At 31.1% G+C, this 27,554-nt stretch overlaps 1 protein-coding gene across 1 annotated transcript in view; it reads left to right on the top strand.

Moving 5' to 3' along the window:
* Positions 1–228: 228 nt before the first annotated feature.
* The window catches only part of kibra (WW and C2 domain containing protein kibra), a 160,250-nt gene continuing 132,924 nt past the window's right edge, over positions 229–27,554 (top strand). Inside the window, exon 1 of the mRNA XM_075378346.1 lies at positions 229–501. Coding sequence (XP_075234461.1) covers positions 374–501 — 128 coding nt within the window. The 5' untranslated portion in view covers positions 229–373. The remainder of the gene's footprint in view (positions 502–27,554) is intronic.

The raw sequence follows: 27,554 nt of genomic DNA, 5'->3' as shown, positions 1-27,554 counted from the left end.
ATGTAAAATACTGCAAAACTACGTTTTGAGAAATAATTGCCCTGTTGATATGCTATTAAGAGACCCATAAAAAACGATGTGGTTGAATTCTTTTACGAAAAAAAAAGAGTTTCCTACTGGGGAAAAAACATATTTATTTCAACTAGTTTGCGTCAAGAAATAGACATATAAATTAATAAGGCATTCCACAATATGGTAATAGCCGCATTCCTTTCCCGAGGCATCTAGTCCGTGATTGGCTACTGAACATGAGTTGAAGGTGATGTCACGCCGCTGCCGCTCATGATAATGAGGTTCGGTATTCAAGATGGCGGAGTAAGCTAGTTATTGTGTGCCAGTTGCTACAGTTTTGGATGGATTTAAGTAGTGAAATATGCCAAGGAGACGAAATGGTGAGATACCTTTACCCGAGGGATGGGATTTTGCACGGGATTACGATGGAAAAGTGTATTTTATTGATCATAACAACAAGAAAACTACATGGATTGACCCTAGAGACAGGTAAGGGAATTCACCCTATGGAGCCTCATTATTACTTGTGAATTCCTCGTATGTTTATCATGTTATTAAACTTAAAATAACATAAGACTACTAAAATTTTAATATTATAGGTTCTCGAAAATGTATTCTTACGTTATTTCATCCCTTTTAATGGTATCAGTCGATGTACATAAAACAATTTTTAAAAAAACGAGTTGCTGTCATGAATGATCTAAATATTTTGTGATTGTGCTGCTATCTGCTTGAAAACACGCAACGTATAGTAATTTTATTCGTATGAAATGCCTTTGGCATTGAACGAAGTGTTTTCTATTAATGAAAGCAATATTTTAAAATATATTAAATTGAGATCCTTTAATACGTAACCCGACCCGTTTGAATGTAATTCGATTTGTTTCATAGCGCATGTATGTTTAGTTTTTGTTATAATCGTAAACTCGCAAAGTTATGGTTTCCGACTGGTTTTTGCCATATCATTTTCTTTTTAATTTTTGTTATTTAATGTATCTAGTGCATGAAATTGAAGCCAAATTTTCAAAATAACTGAATTTTTACTAAATCTTACGTTTTTGTATATTGCATTTGTTAGCTAGTATAGGATTTTAATAGGAATTTTTACATTTACACTGAACACAGAGTTAGGTCATTTTGTAGTTTATTTTAAGAGCCAAGATTTTTGAATACGTTTATTTAACAGTTAAATGAGTCTGTTACTTTGAAGGTTGAAATAAGAAAAACGTTTTTAAATGTATTGAAAGTAGGTGGTAAGTGGCCACATAAATCTTGTGGTATATTATAAATAGATAAAAGTTATGCCCATAAAAAGTTAAAGACATTGTGTAACTCCAATAATTAAATTACCAAAATTTTTTTTACATTTATTTGCTGAAATTTTTTATTTTATCTAGTTGTACATTTTAATTGGCACTTTAGTAATAATCCATTTTCTAAAGTGTTAGACCTGTTCTGTTTTTTAATTAAACAGTTGAATTTGGTTGATTTCATGGTATTTGTTGGTAGAATGTTATTACCATTTCTTTACTGCTTAACTCATAATGCATATTTTAGTTCGCTAGATTTTTCTGAAGTATATTTTAGTCTGAAATTATTTAAATTCTTATAGTTTATGGTTGTGCAGATAATACAAAATTTCATAACATCTTAAATTTTTATTGACTATAATCAGAATTTAATTTTAGTTTTTATTTTAAAATATAAGTTTCATATATACATATATATATATGTATTTTTTTTGTGTAAAATCTTAATGTAATGTTATATAAATTCCTAGTAGTGGGATAAGAAACCTGAATGAATTTTGGATATTACATTTGTTAACTTATAACTTTGTAAATTACACATTCAAACTTTAAAAATTTTGTGTAATGAGGTAATTATATATTAGAGGTTACTTTATTGCAGGACTCATAGTAGTTATATTTACTTTTGTTTAAACAGTGACTTACTTTTTTAAATTAGTAATCTTAATAATTATGTTATAATGTGTAATAGCATCTTCTTATTAGATATTTTGCATCAGGTTAGTTTTATTAAATCTCATTGTCATTTTTAATTATCTCCTACACATTTTATTTTAAAGTTAGGTTAACAGTATGGTTTTATGCTTTGGTTCAGTTACAACTTAACTTTCTCTACTGTTCTTAATCATAATTTTTATTTGCAAACTCCATCCCCAGAAATTTTGTTAACATTTATAGTGATCCTAATTATAAAAATCTTAAACAGTTTCGTGAAGTAATTCTTAGGAGTGAGAATAATTATTTGCATAAATTTTATTTATTATTTATGAACATTTAAACAATTTGGACTGGTTGCAATTGTACAGAATTTTTAAAATCGATTAGCATTTAGCTATATTAACAGAGTGAATCAATTATTAAAATATATAATTCATTTAAAAATGGTTTGTAGGGACTGTTTTTGTAACAAAAACAACTCCAAAGACAATTTTGAAACTGTGTAATGAAAATACAGATCAGTGTTTGTAAAGTAGATAATTTATCTATTATTTGTACTTTTAAATTTCTTTCTTTTCACATAGCCTATCACTAATACTATATTTTCTACCTACAAGAATTTATGTTTATGAAGATAAGAATTTATAACCAATTGTTTGTTGTATGTAATCCGCCCATCAATTGTTTCTACGCTTTCTGTTTTATCATGATTGTTTTTATATTATTAAAAATAGTTGTGTAATCCTTTTTACAAAAATTCAAAGAACATATTTGTATTAGTTTTTATTGTTTATCAGTATATTTAAATAGCTGTGTTTGTCATTTGTGTGGTTACGGGTATGGAATTTTTTTCCCTTTTGAATTAAATTTCTGTTGTTTTTCTTGGTGTTGATAAAGTTCTCTTTAGCTAACAAACTACCAATAAATATATATTTATTGAAAAATATTTGCAGTATGTTCAATTAATTATTATTTTTATTTTATACCATGTCCAGAAAAATAGCATATTATGCATTATCTTTGTATGTATATGTGTGTTACATCCTTGTACTTAAATAAAACTCAGCTGTTTTGCTGTTTGTACCAAATGTTTTTTGTTATCTGTAGTGATAGGTATACTACCAGAATGTAGCTTTTGTTTTCGATGCAGTTCTCTGTAACAATGTTTGTTGATAAACAGATCTGATGTTTTTTGTATAACTAATTGTATTATAAATGATTGTGTTTGACACCTCTATATGTGCTTGTATTAAAACTTAATTTCTGAGTCATGGAATATGATATGTAGGAGTTCAAGGAAAAACTTAAATTAGTAGGTAGTAATGGAAATAAGTGACCAGACCTCAATCATATTTCATCCATGTACTTTATTGTATTCTTTGGTTTTATACTTTGAAAATAAATTCTTTTTTTGTGAATCATTTATTTTTTTATGGATATTTCATTGCATTTATTTTTTCTGTTGGTTGATAGCATGTGGCAAGCAGAATGTCTTGATTCTTTTTTCAAATAATATAAATAATACTGTTGTAGCCTGTTAATTGTACTTGCTAATTAATTGTAGCTCTTGAAGAATTTGAACTTTTGCTCTTGATTCTCCCCATGTTCTGCCCTTTTTCTTACATATTCATTTAATCTTTGGCTTTCTTGCATTGGAATTCCCATCTAAAACCTTTTACAACTGTTTGATTTGTAGATCAAACATGTAAATCAGATGGCATCTTCCCATGAACTGATTTCTTTTTATTTTAAATTTATTGAAAAAATTTAATTAATTATCTTTGTAACGCTAAGCTGCTCATTGTATTATATCTCCTTTCTTTCTTCAATCATATGTTTTCTTTACAATTTTTCTTCTTTTTTTACCTATGTAGTTTACTTTTAATCTGGTTGCTCTGCATAAAGATTTAAAAATATTTTATGGCTTAAATAAATGTTTGTTCTACCGTCCTCGCTCATGCTTATCTACTTTAGTATTCCCAGAAATTTGTTATAGTGAATAGAAATACTGTACGGTGTGGGCTTTTATTTGTTTGATTACTTTTAGTGTAAATATTCAATACGTATTGATTTTAAGTTTGTTTACTCATGTTAAAAGATACACCGTTTTATTTAAAAATATTTTTGAAAATTAGTTACATGAACATTAAGTTTATTCTTTGTTTATAAAGAGGTTACATTCTTCTTAAAACTTTTTTTTTTTGTCTTCAATCATTTGACTGGTTTGATGCAGCTCTCCAAGATTCCCTATCTAGTGCTAGTCGTTTCATTTCAGTATACCCTCTACATCCTACATCCCTAACAATTTGTTTTACATATTCCAAACGTGGCCTGCCTACACAATTTTTTCCTTCTACCTGTCCTTCCAATATTAAAGCGACTATTCCAGGATGCCTTAGTATCTGGCCTATAAGTCTGTCTCTTCTTTTAACTATATTTTTTCAAATGCTTCTTTCTTCATCTATTTGCCGCAATACCTCTTCATTTGTCACTTTAAAACTGTAATATTTAATTCATTAAGGAATTATCATTAGATTAGGAAATAACAAGAGGTAATGTTATATTTTTTATTGCACATTAGTTATCTGTACAGTAGTGTTACTTGGTTATCTGTTTAAGAATTAATCATTTGTATGATTAATTAATTATTAAAAAATCACATTTATTCGGCGTAATTACTGCTAACTTTTTTTTTATAAGTATTTTTCTTGTATTCAGGAATATAAATAAGTGTATCATTTTTATTGTTAGAGGAAAATTACATAGTAATAACTTAAAAATGATGAAAAGAGGAACATTAATAAATTGATATTTTATTTAAAAATGAAATTTCATCTTAAACAGATACTTTATTTATGTGTTCGTTCTGGAATTTATTTATTGTGCTATTTGGAATGTATAATTATTTATATTTTTTTCTTTTATTCATTAAAAGTTTAGGCCTATTAGTTGCAAAAGATTATTACTTTTTTTTAAGTATATAAAAACATTTGATTTTTTAAATGTTTTAAAAATTGTCTTGGATTGTCTTTATTTCTAACTGATGTCTTAACACAAACTAGCTATTGTACGGATCATGCACATTTCCTTGTCTTCATATAAATATAGCTGAACAGGTTGGATTAAACTTTGTAGGATATTAGAAGAGTTCTTGTGAATTATCTTTTGACTTATCAACATGGCTAAGCAAGGTTGTGGCAAAAGAATAAAAAAGTTTCATTAATGTTATTTGCTCAGGTTTATCTTACAAGCGACAATAATAACATATGTTACTTGCAAGGCTTGTTTTATTGAATTTTATTATCGTAAAATCAATTTAATCTATATTAATGAAACATGCTTTGATTGTTTTTATATTATAGGTGAGCATTGATAATAAAGATATTGAACAGCGGTGGGTTTTTAAAATTTTATGTTTATTGTATTTTCTTTGAAAATGAGAAGTGGAAATATAGCTGCATTAGAATTTTTAATTATTTGGTTCACAAAATTGAATTAAAAAAGAAAAACAAAATTATTAATTGTTGGGAACTAATCAGTCAAATTCTATGTTAATCAAATTTTAACTTAATATAATGTGTAAAATTTACTTTTCTGAAGTACTAGCTATTAAATATTTGATGAGATCGGTTTTGATATTTATTGTTCATCGTAGCATATCATTTACTCAGGTGTTTTATTAGGTACAAATTGTTAGAATAATATTTTTACGTTAACTATGTGTAAAGCATAAATAACACGGTCATTGAATTGTATCATAATAACACCTTTCATTTTTATACACCTAGTTAAACCCTTTTATCGTGCAATTTTTATGGTAAATACTTGTAATAGTATAATAATAACAGCTCTGTTAAATTAAATTTTAATTTAGAAAGAGTTTTGTATTGAATAAGTTATTTACTGATGCCTTATGAAAGTGAACGTATGTTTATTACTTAGCTTTTAGTCTACATCATTAATAGTATTTAAACATTTTTTAATAAATCCACAAAAATCTAAATACACATACTTGTCTTTAGTAACAGTGGTTACATAACATAAGCCAAGGGTGTACTCAACCCTGCCGTGATGCGGCTACTCGGTTCCAGTTGACTTACCGTATGAAGTACAACTGTTTTATCAATGAGCGACTGACCAGAAGTACCTGACTGGTCTGGGATCATCTGCTATGGGTGGAAGAGAGGTCTGTAAAGGCTTAAGGCAAAAGCCACTGTATTGCAAAATAAAGATGAAACATGAGATTACTTGGATAGAGGAGAGCTCACTCAAAATTTGAAAATGCAGTATATACTGATAGGATCACCTTTATTCAAGTTAGTTCAAATTCACTTGACTGATCGTGCATCGTTTTGATGTTATTTCTATGTCGCTAGCTAGTGACAGCCACAGGGGGTTATTGGCTACAAATTTATCAGATGCTGACCAGATTTTATTCGTGGATTTATAACAGAGTTTTCAACTCCCTATGTTCTTCGTCCCTTTGATTATTTTATCATTTCATAAGAAGTTTTTTTTTGTTAAATGTCCATCTTCCATCTCGTGCAGTAACCAGATCAGTGTCTTCGGTTCATCGATCATTTTCCTAATGCATTGTTTTAAATTCTGACCCTATCCTTCTCGTTGATAAATATGTACTCGGAGAATCTAGATTCAACAATTTTTAAAATATATTCATCAAAATTTAATTTAGCCTTATTGATGTGCAGGATGGGGAAGAATCGCTAGACTGGTGATTGACGCCTTTCTCCTATAACATTTTTTTACGTATACTATCCCCTTCATTGTAGGGGGGAACTATAACTGTATGGAACTACCTGTTCCATATTAGCGATGCCAACAATGCTTCAGACGCCGCTGGTTACATGTTCATGCTTTCTAAACTTTGACTAGTAACATTTCTGTTATTAGCGGGTTATTCAAAATCCTTACCGGTATACAGCTTTGTTTGTAATCTATCTATCCTGGTGATTCTCTTTTTTTGTGATTCTTTAACTATTTTTAAGGGTGAATTTCAGTATGAACAGAATGATCTGACTTACTTGTTTATACAGTTATAAATCAGAGATGGGGAAAACCATCGGTTTATTAATAATTAATCTATTTTTTTTCCCGAGATTCCTTAGTATTCTATTTATCATATATTTACTGAAACTTAATGATCTTATTGCACGTGTCACAATTCTATTTGTACGTTTTGTCACATTGTAAATTATAAAAATGGAACTGCAGTAGTATTACCTGTAACAGATAGATTGGAATAGGAAGCTTGATTTTAACCGATAGATACGTTGGCTACTAGATTGGGTTTTTATGCGACCCCACTTGAGAAAACAGATCCACAAGAACGCAAGGTTGCTGCTCTACTAAGTTTCTAGCAATAAGCAGCAGTTTGGCTTGGTGTCAAACGGTACCAGCCTGATTCCACAGAAGGAATCAGGGTGGTTGGAATGGGTTACAGTCTGGTCTTACAGGATGTCTTCCTGCAAGAATTATAACATATAATTTTCTTTTTTACACCGCTACACCGATATAGAAGTTAAAAATTTTAATCTGCTGAAAATGTTTCATATGTGTAATCGTGACATCATCTGCTTGCAGTAAGCGACTAATATATTTATTCCTGTCTAAAGCTGTATTGGGATACAGAACTGCTTTCTGTCATTTCATGGATGCAAATAAACGTTACAGCGTGTAGGTCATGCTCTTTTTGTAATCTTTTATTAATAAAAATTTAGTGTTTTATGAAAATTGTGTATACGAAAGTAGCAGTTTTTGTTTTCTGATAGGGACTTACAACTACTCAGACCAGATTCTTGAGAGAGCTCACCTTTTATTTAATGAAATGGTATTCGCACTGTGAAACCGGGAGAAATCATGACTTAACCTTTTTTTCAGATCTGAAATCTTTTCCATTTTATACGGAAGAGGTATTCATTCATTGTTTATTAACCGGATGGAAGAACTTGTTAGGTGGTTCTCAGAATTTAACCCCGTGGTAGGTTTATTGGATCCCATCAGTGGATTATTCCAGGAAGTTAATAAATGTTTTTGGAAAATTCTTTTTTACAATTACAAACTTTTAATTCAAGTTTATTTAACAATCTAATCATCTCGATAATGATTTGTCTATTTGTTTTCGGCTGTTGGTTATGTTCCTGTCTGAGGTTTATATATATATTTATTTATTTAAAAAAAATATATATATGTTTTGCTTAATTCTTTTTCCTACAGTAATTATAAATTGATAAATTATGTTTAGCGGGTAATTTTGAAATTAGGCTGTATGTATAAAAGATAAACTATTAATTATATTTAGATTATTTAAAAAAAAAGTATTCAAAATTATTTTATTAATATTGTGACACAATATTTATATTGAAATACAAGTAACAGTGGAATAGATGTATTGCAAGTATTACTGAAAGATAAGTGTGTTACATATTACATTCATTATCTGATATGATAGCAAGTTTAAATGCATTCCTGCCCTCCCCTATGACCCTAGTGAGCAAGACACTTACTTTATAGTCCTTGTTAGCAGTCTACTATTGACGTAACTATATCGTCATGTGCAGCAGCCGATATAAAATTTTATTTATTTTTGTACTGTACTAAATTATCGTAAATTCTTTTTAGAATTATTATTTTTTTGCTTTTAATTATATTTGTTATTTTTACATTCATCGTACATTATTAATTGTTATTAGGTTTATTTTTATCAGTTTTGATAAATATAACAGGACTGTTCTTCTGTTTGATTAAATGTATTGAACCATCCAGTTATTATATTGGTTTTATAGTCCAATCCTTGGCCTGTAGACTGTTATTTGACCCATGCTGCGACTCGCATAATGAAGCAAGCAGGTTTTGCATTTTTTTTTACGAATAAAAAAAATAAATAATTCAAACTCATTGTTATTTAATTAATATTAATCGTAAATTAGAATTTATTATTTTTTTAAATTTTTTTATTATAATCTTGACATTTAAATCTGAAACAATCCAGTCTTGACATTATATGTTGTCATTGCAAAGTTTTTTTGTTTGAAACATTGAAAAATCATTTTGTGTTTTGTTTATATCTGTGAAATGAAGTAATGTGTAGTTCTCATATTTATTCTTAATGTAAAATGAAAAAAAAACTACTACTATTTTTCCATATTTTGTCTAATTATGTGAACATTTTTGTTTCTAAATTAAATTTTGATTCGATAAAACAACAAAAAATTCTGTTTTATTTTCAAAATTTATGTTTGCGTTTTAGTTTGGGTATGGAAAAAAATCTGATGGCATTTTTTTACGTTCTACAAAAGTTCATCTTTCATCATCTGCTGTAATTGGGGGCAGTTTGCCTGTAGTTACGTAAAACATATGACAACAAAGTTGTAATACTTTCCTGGCATTGGTTATTTAATGGAAAAATAATAATAGATGAAAAACGTTACCCAAGATTTCTTTTTTGGGTTGGTGGTAATTTTTGATGAATTTATATAGTGAAATTATATGTTTAAATAATCCAAAAAAATTGGAATTTTTTCTGTTCCCCTACCTCCGAAATTTACCTTTCAGGAAATTACCTTTCAAGAAATTTTTTTTGAATTTTCTACATTTAATCTATTAAATAGAAGAAAATAAATCCGCTAAAAAAATATACAACCAATAAAAAGTTAACTAAGATTTATTTTTTGGCGGTGGGGGGTGAATTATGATTAAATTTTATTGTAATATTTTTACTAAAACTTTATTATTTACATTTTTAATACTATTAAAAGTTTAAGTAAACTTTTGAAATATTAAAAAACCGACATTTTTTTAATTTTTGATTGGCTCCCTCATCCCCCAATAACGTCCCCAAGATATTTTTTGGTTGGCTTGCAATACTACTCTATGCCTAGGAAGACATTAAAAAAAGATTATTTTACAAAATATGCAATAAATAAAAAAATATAGCTTTATTTCAATTTTAGGGGAAGGGGTAATTTTGGAGCAAATTTTTTGTAAGAAACGGTGAGATAAGCACGCTTGCAAAATTTTGATCCCCGCCCCAGCCCCTGGAGATGTTGATCTCCAACGTTTACCTACAAATTGCCCCATAAACATAAGTTTCTGTACAAAATTTCATCGAAATCTGTTAGCCAGTCAAAAGTTAAATTTCAAACACGCCATTACATACATACGTACGAACGTTACTCCTCATTTTTTGTTTTTTTGGGTCCCTGGTTCATAAAACTTGAAGAAATGCAAAAAGATCATATTCAATTTTTTGACTAATTACCATAATTTCAGGGTAGCTCTAGAGCTGTTAACCACATCGAGGTTAACATTAACATCGAGTCGATCTAGTGGTGAACGCGTCTTTTCAAATCAGCCGATTTGGAAGTCGAGAGTTCCAGCGTTTAAGTCCTAGTAAAGTCAGTTATTTTTACACGGATTTGAATCCGGTGTTCTTTGGTGGTTGGGTTTCAATTAACTACACATCTGATGAAGGATCGAACTGAGACTACACTTCATTTACACTCGTACATATCATCCTCATTCATCTTCTGAAGTATTATCGGAAAGTTAATTACCGGAGGCTAAACAGGAAAGAAAGCTCTAGAACTGTGATGCCAAGAAAGTGAAAGTTACAAAAAGAAAGAAATAAATAAAACTAAAAACGCAACAGAAAAAATTTGTTAATTGTTTAAATTTAAAAGTCGGTTTCAGATTAACATTAGTCATATTAAATTTTAAACATCGGTATTTGTTTAAGTATTGAAAAGTATAAAGCATGATTTTGTTATTTTTTTAAAGTTTATTTAAGCTATACTATTTTTAATATGAGTAGCCCCCCCATTTTAATTTTAAAAATGTTACCCATATAAAAAAAGAAGCAATTTAAAAGAAATACAGTCTGTGAGAAATATGCGACAGAAATGATGCAGAAAAATAAGATAAAGAGGCTAAATAAGGTAACATTCAGTGGAATGTGTAATATATGTATATATAATTTTTTGTTGAGTTAAATTTATATTTGCATATTTGAAATTATTTTTAAATCTAATTTTTTATTTGTTTGCATAACGTTAATTAGTTAAGTTTTCCAAGTATTTTTTTTTTTTTTAAGTTTCGCGTCATATTATTTTGCATGTACCATAAAGGTGTAACGGTTATGGGTAACTTTATATATTAAAGTAAGTGTATTATGGGTAACTGTATTAAAGTGTAACTTTATATGCAAATCATAAATGAAGTGGTTTCTTGTTGATGCTGTTGAGATCTAATATTAATTATAATTATGATTTTGACAAAAAAAAAATCGTTTGTTAATTTATTCATATAATGATCAAAAAACCTGGTGCCAAGTATTCATTAATTTTTTTTTTGGTCGAGAGTAAATTTTGTAGTCTATGAAAAATGGAAAGTTTAACTACAAATTGAACTCTGAATGTTCTGAACAAATGGCAAGGGTATTATTTCACCATGATGGTTAAACAAACGGTGTCCTTTATAATAAATATTTTCATCTGAATATAAAGTTATCTGGAAAATAATTACGGGGTCTCCAAAGGAATCCTTTATTATAAAAATGATTTAGCTTTACGTTGCTCCATTTTAAAGACAAGTTTCATTGTTAAATTCAGAATGTTTAAAATTTTGTACTGGGAATTTTTTGATACCGATTAAGATTTTACTCAGAAAATCCAGTTGTGTGTTTCGTGTAGGAGTTTTTTTTTTTTGCAACACTGGGAGCTAACGAAAACCTACCGGGTTGGTCTAGTGATGAATGCGTCTTCTCAGATCAGCTGATTTGGAAGTCGAGAGTTCCAGCGTTCAAGTCCTAGTAACGCCAGTTATTTTTACACGGATTTGAATACTAGATCGTGGATATCGTTGTTCTTTGGTGGGGTTGGGTTTTAATTAACCACAACGGTCGACCTGAGACTGTACAAGACTACACTTCATTTACACTCATACATATCATCCTCTGAAGTATTATCTGAACGGTAGTTACCAAAGGCTAAGCAGGAAAAAGAAGGGAGCTAGCGAATGGGATTCGTATAATGATTAGGATGTAATAAAATTTTTGATTTATAAGATTTGAATTTCCGGTTTGTGAAGAAATAATTTGGACTTTTTAAATCGGTGGGTAACATCAGTCTTGCCGTAATAACATTCACAACAGCTGTTAGTCCATTTATTCCTGCTGAATTTTCTCAAAGAGAAATTACTTCATTGTTTGTTTAATACATTGTAAAAATTATAGCTTTAGTGTAATTTTGTCGGCTATGGAAGTGAAGTTGTAAGTTTGGATGTATATGTGGATGAAAATTTCCAATTAAAGAATTACGTGTACCATTTGCTTTGAGCACGCATCGTATTGTCGATTCCATGCCTTAAAATAGTCGTCATTAAAACGGAATCCAGTTAATATTTGATAGAAAATTCCTTGAATTCCTGTTTCCTAAACCGGAGTCCGTTGAGGTAAACCGTCTTTCTTTAACTCTGTGTTCTCTGTATGTAAAAGTGTTGTTTTCTTTGTCTCGCGTAGTTACGATTTGATGTAAACGTGGTCTTTTTTTAATCCTTTGGATGCCGGCGACCACAACCTGTGATCGTATATATAGTTCCCATATTACGTTATTAAATGCGTATTTATCCCGGTTTATTTATCTCTGTAATTATCCTTTCCATCTATATTTATTTCGTTCGTTCGTGTTTAAATAATTTAAACAAAAGTTTAAAATTTTGAATGAAGCGTACTCAAAAAAAAAAAAAAAAAAAAATGCACGAATAACATTTCACGAGAAAAGTTCTTTCCGCTCGATCCTCTTGCTTGCGCGTTCGTGTAATAAAATATGTGATATTTACAAGTAGCCCGTATAGTAGACGTTGAAGGTCTTCGGCTGATTTAAATTCCATTATCATAATTTGTTTTACTATTATTGTTATTAATAATCAATCATCGTTAAAATGCATACCGTTTTTATTTAAACGTATATTGTAAAAGTTAACTTTCTATAAATAGCTTATTATTTACTTTATAAGGTTATGTATGATGTGTTAATTTAATTACAACAGCTCTTTTCGTTCTGTAGACGCGTGTATTCGCTCGTTATATTATCATAAACACCTAATAAAGATTAATTTTTCTCCATTTTTATTTATATTTCATCTAACGTTTAATGCAAATGAATTATATAATTTTTAGTACGGAATTGAATGAAATTTTACTTTTCTCTCGTTTACATCTAATAGTGGTTTTCATTATATATTTACGTATAAATTAAATTATTATACTTGTGTTTAATACATACCTTAAGCCGTTTGCTTAAAACTCAAGAAACGCTGGACCGATTACAATGATTTTTGTTTTTAGTTTCTTTTTTATCTAAATTTGGGAAAGATTCCAGGTCTAAATTCATTGTCATAACTTCATTTTCCTATGAGCAGTCAAACGAGAGCCTAAAATAGTTTATATTTTTAATTTATTTTTCAAAAGAGATTAGATTTAATTTTCGTAGTTTGTTTATAAATTGTGGTAAACTTTACTGTAGATTAAACAAAAAAAAATTATTATTTAACATTTTGTCGCTCGAATTTTCGTCGCGATGATACCTACTTCATATTGTACATGCGGTAAAAACCGGTTTATAGAAATAAATCAGGGTTGCACTGGTGCCGGAACCCCGTTCCGGTACTGCTTTTCGGGAGAAATAAAAATTATACTTCCGTATAAAATTTGTTTAACTTAATTAAATATTAAGAATTCATTGTTATTATATTTCTTAATGAAAGATATCTTAAGTGGGGTTTGACAAAGACGCTGAGGTAAATTATAAAAATCAGGCCGCACTAAAGTGGTCCTCGCTTTTGGATATATCCGTTGGCAAACGGAGACAAAGTAAGTCGTTAAAAATTCAAGAATTCAAGAAAAAATTCAACATTTGACGTGAAAAAATTAGCTTTGTCTCATATCAAGGAAACATATAAATGAAAAGAAATCGATGAACATAGAAGGTATGTCCTGTGGCCATGGAACATATATTTTCGGTCTGCTGTAACATAAAATCGGGTACACTTACTGGAAAATTTATGAGTGCACTTCTGAAACAAACTTAATTAAAAAAAATAACTAAAGAAAAAACATTATTTTAATTTAACTTAAACAAATTTAAGGTAGAAATAGAATTGGACAAATTTCTAGTACATTATATTTTTAATTTCGTTTGGAGTTATTTACAGAGAATGAATTTTTGTGAAAAAATCCAAGCGGTGAAAATTAAAGTAAGTGGAATTCTAAAGATCGTGTAGAATTTTTTAATGCGATTTCTTTGCTGATTTTGTGTTATTCCCCCCCCCCCCCGTGTTTAAGTAATAGTTTTTAACGTTTTGATTGAAAGTTTTCCCCTAATAGAAAAGCACGGAACACAAGGTTAACGGGAGATACATATCCCCATCGCAGAATCTTGACAACAGTCCCTTGCTTCGTCTTTCATATTATCGGGCGAATATTTATTTATTTAATGGCGGTTATATATTTGTTTTGTTGACGGACAGAATTAAGAATCGCGTTCCGGTCTTTACATCAGATAAGAACACACCGAATAGTTCAAGGATCGGCTATATAATGATCATCATTACTCTCAGTGAAAGCGACTCACACTAGCGCTGCTACTTTTAGGTCGAGCGCTTTACACGCTCTATATTAATAACAAAGACTTGGACGGTGTGAAATTCTAAATTAATGTTCCTCATTCTGTAGGAAACTATCGTACTGTAAACGTTTTACGCTTATATGTGTAACATTTGTGCGTGGAAATAGCGCACGGAAATTTTGTAGTATGAATAACGTTAATCTTGGTCGGTATTCGAACCTAAGGTCTTTCGGATAAAGTAGACGGGTCAGAATTCCGTACAGATGGATAATTTTAAGATAATGTAATCGGCTACGTCGTTTGTTTTTTAATATGTGAACGTGTTTATAGCTTTACGAATGAATTTATATATTTATTCTAGTAAGAAATTAATACTTATTTAATTTGTTTTTCTTCATTACTATTGATCGAGTCGTTATTTATTATCGATTTCCTTTTCACCTTAAAATATAGTAACAACTAATTGGCTAAATAATTACGTACGCGAAACTAGAATTGATTGTATTTCATTGTTCATCGGATGTAATTTGTTTACATTTTAATTTTATTACTTTTACTGTTTTTATTATTACTATTATTGTTATGATTACAGTATTTTGTATTTTCGTATTTTTTTTAAATTTTATCATTTAATTTATTGTTGTTCTATTTTTAATTTTATTGTTTTATTAGTTTGTTTTATATTTATTAAATACTTAATGAGGTGTTGATCTAATAGTAATTTACATTTACCGATAAAAATCTCAGTTTTCATTCATTGATCGGCCGATTTTTTAAATTTATTTGGTTGGTATTTTATTTGTTTAATTATATTTTCATTAAAATTATTGTGTATACATTAGTTAAAAAAAAAATAAATAAATGAAGTATTCGGTTAATCGGTCAGCATTTTTGAAAGATCTGCAAATTAAAATTTTTAATACTGAAGGATCCGGATTTGAATACCGGTCAGAATTTTTAACATTTCGTATATAAACTAAAAGATTTTTCTTGCAGTGTGAGCCTTTGGATTAGAAAAATATTTGTTGCAAAGATTAAAGTTATTGTTGGCTTTTTTTTTAACCTTTAATAAATTATAAGTACAAGGGATTTAAATCGATTTTATTTTATAGTATTTGTTTGAAATTTATTTTAAATATGCATAGATCCCGTTGAAAAAGATTCCCTCATTTTTCTGATCCCGTATTTTATTTTTTCTTTGAAGAAAACAAAATTAGTGATGAAACTCTTTTTAATGATACATTTTCTTCTTTCGATGTTTCTTGCGTCGAGTTTGATTGCTTTTGGACTAAAGGTGTATCACGTTTAATTTAAACTAACGCTACAGGTCGTCCTTCTGTATCGGTTCAGCTGAACTGTTTTTGGTTAAATAAATATAGTTTTATGTCAGGGATTACCATTTTCTAATTATTGGCGGGCCACAACCGACATCAAAATTACAGAGAGGGGGATGGCTAACCCACCGGGTTGGTCTAGTGGTGAACGCGTCTTCGCAAATCACCTGATTTGGAAGTCGAGAGTTCCAGCGTTGAAGTCCTAGTAAAGGCAGTTACTTTTACACATTTTTGAATACTAGATCGTGGATACCGGTGTTCTTTGGCGGTCGGGTTTCAATTACCCACACATCTCAGAAATGGTCGACTTGAGACTGTACAAGACTACACTTCACAAACACTCATCCATGTCATCCTATGAAGTAATACCTGACGGTATTTCCCGAAGGCTTAACAGGAAAAAGGAATGAACGGGGGTTGAACATAATAATTAGCATTTTCGTGTTATTCACAAACTAAACTGGTAGAAAAAATCATCGGTTTAAAATGTTTAATCGAGTAAAAATATAAAATAATACATAAAAACCTTCTGTAGTATAATTCTTAAAGAAGTAAAATAAATGTATATTTAAGTACATACAAAAAGAAAATACATTTAAAGTTTAATGCGAACAACGTGATTGATCTGATGTATTCATAAAGACTGAATATCAACCTCCATCTCAGTTCTTGCTAATCTGAAGAGATGAAGCACACAAAAATTTACGAGGCGACTTCTGCTACGATTTTTGATGAATTTCATTATGGAAGTGTATAAGCTGAAGTTTTCTCTGTCAAAAATTCGTAAATTTGGAAATCGCTCTTTTGATAGGAGTTTAAAATATGGTCCCGTTTATTTTCCGATTTGTAGGAATGTATCAGCTTGCAGATCACATAATTCTGGTAAAAAGGTAACCTTTATATGTTATTTAAGCGGCAAGAGGATAATTATATAGTTTGACCCTACGTTTTAGTATTTAATATTTTGTCAAATTCTACAGTATTTCCTCTATACTTAACACCAAAATACGAAAAAAATCAGGTATTTTAACACCTTTAAACTGTTTTGCCAGGTGGTGACCGCTTGAAAAATATATCGTCATTTGTTTTTTTGCAATGAAAATTTGAAAATCTTTTAATTTGTTTCGAGAACCGTTTATATGTCCCGTTAAATCTGATGATATCTGTTTTCTTCCTCGGAGATGTAGGTTCAATTTGTTGATGTCTGTCAGAAAAGCCAGTCGTTTAACAAAATCTGTGCTTTGAAGCTCTTTTTCTAAGAGAAAATATGAATTAAAAAAATATATATTTAAATTTTTGATTTTGTTTACTACTTTTCCTACGGTTTTGCGGACCGCCAATTGATAATCCCTGTTTTGTATGGAATACAGTTTTGGTAACATAAAACCGTTGATAGATAATGTATCGTCTCCGTTCCGTAGATGAAAATAAACTACACCATCGAGGAATTATAATTGAACCGGGTTATTCACGTATAAAACACCTTGAAGCACCTTTGTGATAGACTTGGTCGTTTTGTTTTGCCTTAACTATACGGTTACATCATTTGTTTCTTATTATTCATAATTTCCCTTTTCACACCGGTTTTTCCCCAGAGGTATTCCGTGGAGTTCAGGCAGACGCCTGCTGAATCTTTGCTAAAGTTCTGGGTATCTATTGGATTCCTGCGTCCTTGATTTATCCAAAAGTATTCTTGTCTGTTGGTTTTTCATAAAGCCTCAGCCTATGAGCGGGAAGATTATCGGCTAAAGCCCGGCTTCCAGACCTTGCAATTTATATATGTTACGGTAAAACCCCGAATACCGGTAAAACTTAAGTTTTACCGGTAAATTCTAACATTTTCCAAGTCACTTGATAAAAGTCCGAAAAAATCTTGAAAACACATTTTATTCGGACTTTTACCAAATCGTTTTGGTCATTGTTGACGATTACCATATTCTGTTGGTAAAAGTTGACAATTCTGTAACGAAATCACTTCTAAATAGGAAAGAGCTTGAATTTAAAAATGCTCTTCTCAATTTCGAGATTTCAGTTCAAAAATTGCATTAAAATTAATCATTTTCAAACGTGAAAGTAATCAATTAATAGTTAACTCTTAAATACACAGTCTGGGTCTAATATCCGGATTGTTTTTAACCCAATTTATTTTCAATCTTTGCTGCGGGAAAAAAGTTTTGAATCTCAAGTAAACGTTTTTCATTAAATACAGTCATTTTGTTCGTTCAAACCATTCTAAAACTTAAGGAAAGTTATAAAAAAACCTAAAAAATATAACTAAAAATTCTGTTTTTTAAAATCTAAACAGGAAAATTATTCATTCCTGAATATTAGTGTATATTAATTAATTACTTGTAGTTTTTTAAATGTCTTAGTATTATATAACAAAATAAAGTTTTTTGCAATCTTCTGAAAAAACCTGTTTCATTTTTCACTCCCAGTGTACTGAAATTCCGAAATTTCGGAATTTCAGGAAGAACATATATTTCGGGAAGAGCATTTTTAAATTCATACTTTTGACTGATTTCATTACAGAATTGTCAAATTTTACCAACAGTAAATGTCAATAAGGACCAAAACTATTTGGTAAAAGTCCGAAGTAAATGTGTTAAGATTTTTTCGGACTTTTACAAAGTGACTTTGTAAATGTTAGAATTTACCGGTAAAACTTAAGATTTACCGGTATTCGGGGTTTACCGTAACATATGTACACGTAGAACTTTGGTTTTTAGTTTTAAGAACTTAAACGTATTTGATTTTGGTTTAAAACTGTAATTTTGATCGTAAGATGTTAGGAATAAATCTAATCTCATCTTTTAATACTACAAAAAATTACCTCCGTTTTTATTTGTTGTTTTATTGTTGTGGTTGATTAATTTTAAATACTGAATGTTGATTTGAGATCTTTATAAGTATATATTTTATCAATGATTTTCTATACGTAACGGTGTTCGGTTACAACTTGATAATCGCTCGGCCGTTTAGTAAAGCTTTTATTGAACTTAAAAGGGGTACATACGCTATGTTTATCCAGATAATTGCATTATTGAGTAAGCAGTTAGGGATTAAAGTGTTGCTTCTTGTGGTTACATTTTGAGTTTAGAGTAAATTACGTTCTGTAAGAGATAGCTAATGTATAGCACCCAGCGAAATTTAGAGGAACTTTTTATTGATTTATCAAAATTTAGGCGAGTTGTGATCAATGTAGTTATTTAATAGAATATTTAATCGCTACTATTTTCGTAACAAGCGCTGTCTTACGTACACACAAATCTGTATAAAAATAACTGGCTTTAGTAGGACTTGAACGCTGGAACTCTCGACTTCCAAGTCAGCTGATTTGGGAAGTCGCGTTCACCACTAGACCAACCCGATGGGTTAGCCATCCCCCTCCCTGTAATTTTGATGTCGGTTGCGGCCCGCCAATACTTAGAAAATGGTAATCCTTGACATAAAACTATATTTATTTAACCAAAAACAATTCAGCTGAACCGCTACAGAAGGACGTCCTGTAGCGTTTAACTGCAATTATATATATATAATTGCAGTTAAATCTTCTAAATAACATTGCTAAGAAATATGCGCCCATAATTTTACCCTTGAATAACATAAAAAACGAAAGCAAAAGTGTGACGGCTTTGTCAATTAAACCGTTTCTATTTACTTCGATTTTCACCTAGGGTGTATCACGAAGTTCTCCCGGGACTTTCATAACCTGTTCTACTTCTGAAAATAGTGGGAAAAGTTCATATAAACGTATGTCCTAAAAGGTTTTATTTGCGAGTTAGGTTAGTGAAAGATTTCGCTCGGATTTCAGCTACCCCGGTGAAATGAGATCGTTCTGAAATTTTTAGGACGTTAATTGGAGGGCATACTTAGTGGTTTTTTAAAATCTTTCTTAACTTTAAAAATCGAATAAAATAGATACCAGAACTATTTGTGCATAGTAATTGAGAAATCTGCGGTAAAAAACCAATAAATTGGGATAAAAAACTGTATTTTTATGTTTAACGAACAATAACTTTATTAAACGGGTAATAAACATATAAAACTTTTAAACAAATTTGTAGATAATTTAATTCCGAAGAGAATTGTGTAAGATAAGTTGAATAAAGCAAAGAAAAGTTAGAAAAATTGAAATTTTATTTAGAAACAGTAGATTACTATGCTTATCAGAAAAGTACTTATTTAATGTAACCAAAACCAAATTTATTTTTTGGCGTTGTGGAAAATTTGTAAAAACAAAATTTGCTGTTAAAATGTAAAAAAAATGGAAATTACTCAACATTTGTAAAATAAAGATTACTTATATCGGGTGCTGTGAACTGTGCTGTCGTTACCGAAGGTTTTTCTGTGAATTTTAGTCGGAACGTGATCTGTTTGCCGTTGTAGTAATGCCGTACTTACTTACAACAGAGGAAAATACGCTGGATGGTATTCATTTTGGGTGTGTGTACTGGTAACGCTACAGCTACCCCATTAGAATAAGAAATATGTTTTCCGAATCGCAGGATTGCAATCCCAAAACAATTAGCGCGATTTTTCGCAAAGTTCGGGAAACAGGTTCACTACCTAGTATTCGTACTAACTTAGAAACGGTCTGTCCTGTTGGGATAGACCGCTATTTAGCTGGCGGTTATTTTTATTAAATCATTATCGATGTAGTTCAGGCGTCTGTATTTCTAAGCGGATTGGAGTTTCGCATCGACGGTTTGAAGAACATTTTTAACAAAACAAGTTTTATCCTTATCATAAACGTCCAGTTCAACATCTACACCAAGGAGACGGTCCGTTTCGCTTGGTGTTCTGCGACTAGTGGAATACAAATCGACAACTGTACTAGATTTTTTTATTTACCGACGAGGTAAATTTCACTAAATTTCACTCGAGACGGCGTCAACAGTTTATGCAGTGAGCCATAACATGGGCAGAAGTAAATCCTCATGAAACGGTGGCAGTTTTCAAGACCGATTTAGCGTCAATGTATAGTGCTCTGCGGGCTTCACAATCAGCTGTTTGGACCGTTCATATTACCTGGCCGTTTAAATGCTGAAGGTCTACTAGCACTTTTTTTTATTTTTTTTCCCCGGGCCGGGTATCCATTCAAGTATGCGCAGCCCGGGAAAGTGTCCTTTAAACTCAAAGGAGGCCTCCCCACCCGCCGGCTGTACGTCCGGCACAGCAGGTCAGCCTCCCCGGTTGGATCTTTTGTTTTAATGTGCCTGCCTCAAGCCCCCCCGACAGAGAACCAGGCCCGACAAAGCCGTCCCTAGCCCCCGTCGAGGGAACCGGGTCTCCGTCTTTTCATTACCCGGTTGTTATGATCCCCAAACGAAGGAATGATCTTCTCCTCATAGCTACTTGCCTTAACGAAAATATTAAACTACTAAGTTACCACGGGGCCTCAATGGCCTCTTAAAAGGGCTACATCGCCTTTAGCACTATCTTGGCAAACTCCTCCATTTTGTTCCAATTGTCAGTGGATCGCAGGAGAAAAAGAAGCAGATTCTCCGGATTTAATTCTTGGAGCCCTGTACGTCGTCTATGTATAGTCCATCTATTACAGTGGAACAGAGTATGTTCGGCAGTATCCGAATCCTGGCAGAACATGCAAATAGGTGCCGGTCTTCTACCGAATCGATGTAAATAATATTCGAAGCTACCGTGCCCAGAAAGTATTTGAGTAAGATAATAACCAACCTCCCCATGTCCTCTATCAAGCCACATGCCCAAGTCGGGTATCAGTCTCCTGGTCCAGGTAGCTTTAGTAGAAAGATTCAATCTGTCCTGCCATATGCGCCTGATGTTGGCTTGGGCTTCTTGTTTTGGCATGCCGCGATACCTAAGTGATCGCTCTTTAACTAAGAGGTCGATAGGGGGAACCGATGATAATACACAAGCCGCATCGTAAGAGATGGTGCGGTATGCAGAAGGGATGTTTATAAGAGCTTGCCTATGCAGAGTTCTAAGTCTTGCGACATTTCTTGCAACACAAAGTGCTTTTTCCCATATAGGTGCAGCATACAATAATACAGAGGTTAAAGTTGAGGCAATGACCCGCCGCCTAGATGCACGTGGAGCTTCATGTCCAGCCAACAATCTACTAGCACTTGCTTCAAGAAGAATTACCGCAGCTGCTTAAAGATCTTCCTCTATCGCTGAGACGTAAAGTATACTTCCAGCACGATGGCACGGCTCCTCGCTTCTCTTGTGCCGTTTCCATTCGAAATGGATCGGTCGTGGAGGTACATATTCCTGGCCACAAAGATCTCCTGATCTAACACTTTTAGATTCTTGAGTCCGGGATGAATGAAAGATATTATATACAAAACAAAAATACATTTTTGTGAGGAATTATTTGTCCATTATGGATGCTGCTGAGCACTGAACAACTAAAAAGAGAAACAAAAGCAGTACAGAAGCGTGCCAAGTAATGTGTTGAAAATGGTGGGCTCATTTTTGAACATTTATTATAAACTGGTACGAATAAAGTAATGCACTTTGGTCTAGTGTATTGTTTCTAATTAAAATTCGATTTTTTTAACTTTTCTTTGTTTTATTCACATTTACACCATTTATTTTGTTCAGAGTTAAATTCTCTACAACTTTAGTTTTTACGTTTTACGTGTTCATTACCATTTGTTGAACAAAATTATTGTACGTCAAACATAAAGAACAGGGTATTTTACCCCAGGTTATTGGTTTTCACCCCAGATTTCATAAACACTACTGCAGGTGCGGTTCTGGGACCTATTTTATTCGATTTTTCAAATCAAAAACCTTAAGAAATTTCTAATTCTACCCTTTAATTTCTGCCTACAAATTTTAGTTCGATCTCATTTCATCGGGGTAGCTGAAATCGGAGCGAAATCTTTCACTAGCTGTAACTCGCAAACGAAGCATTTTAGGACGCAGTTTATATGAAATTTTTCCATTATTTTCATGAGAGAAGAATAGGTTATGAGTGAGAGTGTCTTGCGAGAACTTCGTGATACATTCCTTATTTACGGAAGGATTTCGGGATTACATATTAACGTCATTACCTGTGTCATTGGAACTAAAAAAAATTAATCTGTTTTATGATATAACAATTATACGACTGAGATCTAATCAATGGGTTGCCATTTTTTTTTTTGAAATATTTTATGATTTGGTCGTGACCTTTGATTTAAAACATTTTACCATTTACTCGCAGAAGATGTACTTTACTTTTATCAATTGTCATAGAATTTTTTTTAAATTTCAAACTGGGATTTCTTCTCTTATTTAGTGGGAACAATTTTTTACATGTATATTAGACGTTGTGGATGAATTTTGTTGGAAAATTTCAAGGACGGTTAGAATTAAATATAAAGTAATCAAATTTGAAATAATTTCCCCTAAGAATACCGGATAGTTTTAATGAAATATATTATTTCAGGATGACAGCTAAAAAATGTATTTATTTTTTCTTTTTTAGTTGTTAATAATTCGTTACTGTTGTATGAATTTTATTAACATGTTTGTATTTGGCTAATTTAGGATATGTTAAATTGAAATTCAATCTGTTTGGTGGATGGAAATTCATATATTTATGTGTTTTTATTGTAATTTGTTTTTTCATGAATTATTTTCTGGTGTTCATACGATTTGACTAAAGTATGCAGTATTGTATACTAATTGTGTGAGTTGTTTTTTATATATGCATACATATATATATATTTTTGCGTGTGTGTGTTGAGAACGAGAGAAAGAAAGAGAGAGATATCAACCGAAGCAACGTGGGTTACGGAAATAGATGCAATAAGGAACACGACTGTGTTATAACTATCCATCCAATGTAGTGTGGTAGTCGTGTGTGGCAGACCGTGGGTTCAAGATATTGCCGCCAGGCTGTCTGTGTCTATAACTATTTGTGACTTGCGGTTGTGGATATCATATGCTGTACACATGTCTCCTTGCACTCATTCCACTACTTCTTTTTTGTGTAAAAAAAGAGTTAAGAAAAACCATTTCGTTTCACAGTTCACCCATAACTTTGTATACTTAAATTCTTGCATCACTTATAATACAAAAAAAATTTGAAATTCTTGATTTTTAGTTTTATTTTTCTTTCCTTCTTTTAAATTTATCACCTTTGTATGCCTTATTAGATATTACTATTATTATTTTTACCTCGTGTTACGGATCATATTACACCAGTAATAACCTTGAATGGCTTCCCATAATTCATCACACACACGCGCGCGCGCGCGCGTTTGTGTGTGTGTGTGTGTGTATATATATATATATATATATTTATTTATATGACAGATGACGGGATCATCTTGGTTTTTTGTTCTTTTTTGAGGTCGATTATGCATGTATATGTATTCATATATTATTATATGCATACAGTATATGCATTCATGAGAATTAATTTATGCCGAAATACTTTTTTTTTTTACTTGAAATTGCAGTTCTGTTATTTATAAATCGTAGAAAAATCAAAAGAGGGCGATTCTTGTTTAAAAACTTTTAATTTTTTTATTTTACTAAAATTGTTAAAAAAACTTGTTCCTTTTTGTACTTTAAATATATATATATATATTTTTTTTTTACGTGGTGGGTGAGAGGCCTTGGGTAAAAATAACTTAAATACTGCAACTATCGATAAAATTTGTTAATCTTTTTGTAGTTAACTGTTAGATTAACAGGTTAAAATTATAAATTTATTTCAGTTTTTTAAGAACAAAAATACGAAGGTATAAGAACTTGTTATATATCAATTTATACGCAAACTGTCATATTTTATTATTATTATTATTTCATTTTATTGTACCGTCTATTAAAATAATATGTGTATACTTACATGAAAATAAAAACCCGAAAGAATTTGGTGTTGATTATTTTTCGGGGGAGTGGTTTGTTTTAATATCTCGGACTGTACATTTAGTATGTGTGTAGGATGTTTTTGTTAAACGAACGTATGTTAAGGCGTAACGTATGTAATATTGCATACGTATGTAATATTGCATACGTATGTATGCGTGCAGAGGTCACATCTCTCCAGATCTTTAGTTAGGAGCGAACGCGAAGTACAGTTTTTGTAATATTATAATAGTCGTCGTGTGTGTGTACGTACTTGTGCGCGTGTTGTGTGTAGAACAGTAGCCTTGGTTTAATGTTCTAATACTTATGTACTGTATAACACTACCTAAACAAACATATTACTACTTAATGCAATAAAACGACACACACAAAGCAACGCGCGCAGAAAGGAATGCAAAATGGCCGCAACACTATAATATATTCCTCACAAACACACATCTATACAAACATGTATATATACATAGCACCATCATCGTTCTGTTACCACTTGACTACTTCGCATCGTAGTTTTTCTTTCTTATTATTTATTTCATTTTTTTTTTTTTTACCGTTTTGTTATGTTGTACGTTTCATACATAACCTTGACCCACTGTTTACGTTCTTTACAAATTATACATGTAATTGCAAATCTTTACAACACATCTCGTTAGCCTGAATATGTGTAGGTGTAATGTAATAGTTTTTAAATATGTATTACGTTGAACTTGATAATTATTAAATACGGTACGGTATGTTAAGTCTGTAGTTTTTATTTAATTCGTTTTTTATCGGTCGTGATACAAATGCGAATTCCTTACCTGTGATTCATATCTTTCCCATTTGTTTAATTTTACTATTATTATTTTTTTTAACAGGCTAAAGGACTTTTAAAAACTTTTTTATTTTGTTCCAGTCTCATTCAGCCTTCGTTTCTCATTGTTCATTGCAACCGTGAATATTTTATATTAAGCATTTTTATTATTAGATTGCTTTAATTATCTATATGTTTTTTTTTATCAAAGTTTAAATTTTACTTTGTGTGTGTGTGTGTGTGTGTGTGTGTGTGTGTGTGTACGCGCGCGCGCTGATTAATCTTTATTTACTTACGATTAATAATTAAGGTTCGGTGAACGATATATGATTCACGATATCTTTCCTTCTATTTTTCCACCCGTGATCCTGTCACCGAAGAGAATTTCTACGTAGGATATCACTCTACTAAGATATTCTGCAAACCCACCGGGTTGGTCTAGTGGTAAACGCGTCTTCCCAAATCAGATGATTTGCAAGCCGAGAGTTCCAGCGTTCAAATCCGAGTAAAGCCAGTTGTTTTTACACGGATTTGAATACTGGATCGTGGATAACGGTGTTCCTTGGTGGTTGGGTTTCAATTAACCACACATCTCAGGAATAGTCGAACTGAGAATGTACAAGAGTACACTTCATTTACACTCATACATATCATCCTCTGAAGGATTATCTAAACGGTAGTTACCGGAGGCTAAACAGGAAAAAGAGGAAGATATTCTGAAACTCTTGTGTTCTATAACCGTACCGGTATACGCGACCTGAAACTAGCCAAATTTATACAAGAAAATTAATAGCTAAAATTTTTCAAAAAATAACGGATTCCTCTTACTGAAGAAAAGGAGTGAATCTCTACGATTGAGAATTACCTGTAATTTTATATATTTACTTAACACACCCGTAGGCTGTATATAAACCGATACGGATGGGGGAGAAATTTTGGAAAATATAATCAGACAAAAATACTGCCTTTGACAATTATAATAATTTTTTAATTTGTACTCCCGTTTCATTAAATTAAAGCTTTGTAAATTTTTTAATGTTGGAATTGTTTTTTTGACGTTATTTTATACCCAGTTGTCGATGTATGTCAAGGTTGTGAAAATTCATCGACTTTTTTCCATCTTGTGTTAAAAACCTTTCCAATTATATATTATTCCGGTAGATCCGGGTCTTGATTATTATCTTTTTGTTATTTTTTTTTCTTACGGTAAACGTAATTTTAGGTTCTTTGAGAATTCACCCGAGAATCCTTTTTCCTGAAAGATGGGCTATCGATTACGTATACAGAAGTACATTTTTTGGAGTCTTATTTCGAAACATTTAACTTAAAAAATCTGAATTCTTGAAGTGTTTTTAGATTTAATCCGTTCAGGTTATAGTTGCTAAATTAAGGATAAACTTTGCAATCCTTAAAAAAATTTTTTTTTCTTCGGGCTGGGGTTTTAAAAATCAATCTTCCTGTCGGTTGTTTAGCTTAGCAGAGGTAGTTATTTTTAGGTTAAATGTTGGATTGCGATTGGAGAATCTATGAATATGATTGTCGATGATTCCTTATTTTAATCGATACTGGATCAACACATCATTCCTTTAAACTCCTCAAATCTTTTCCCCGGTGGACTTTATTTATTTATCTTTTGAAATCTAGTTTTAGTAGTAATAAACTTGGAGTGTCGAGTTATTTCTCACATGATTTGTATGTGTGTGTGTATGTGCACGCGCGCGCTCCCGTGTATAATGAATAGAAATTCCTTAATACTACATTTCATTACATCGAATGGTGAAATATGTTCTTTATGGTGTAGATAAGTACTGTCAGTATAACCTTATACTTTATATTATTATATATGTACACTACATACAGGTGCCGTAAATTATAAAAAGCAATAAAAAATGGTAGATGTTGCACTTATAACAGATAGTTATGGAGGAATAGTCGGTCGGGATAATAGTAAGTAGTCGAGCGA

Source organism: Lycorma delicatula, chromosome 11 (genome assembly GCF_047948215.1).
Source record: "Lycorma delicatula isolate Av1 chromosome 11, ASM4794821v1, whole genome shotgun sequence".
Taxonomy (NCBI): domain Eukaryota; kingdom Metazoa; phylum Arthropoda; class Insecta; order Hemiptera; family Fulgoridae; genus Lycorma; species Lycorma delicatula.
The sequence above is the reverse complement of the archived record's forward strand: the minus strand, read 5'-3'. Positions and strand labels throughout refer to the sequence as shown.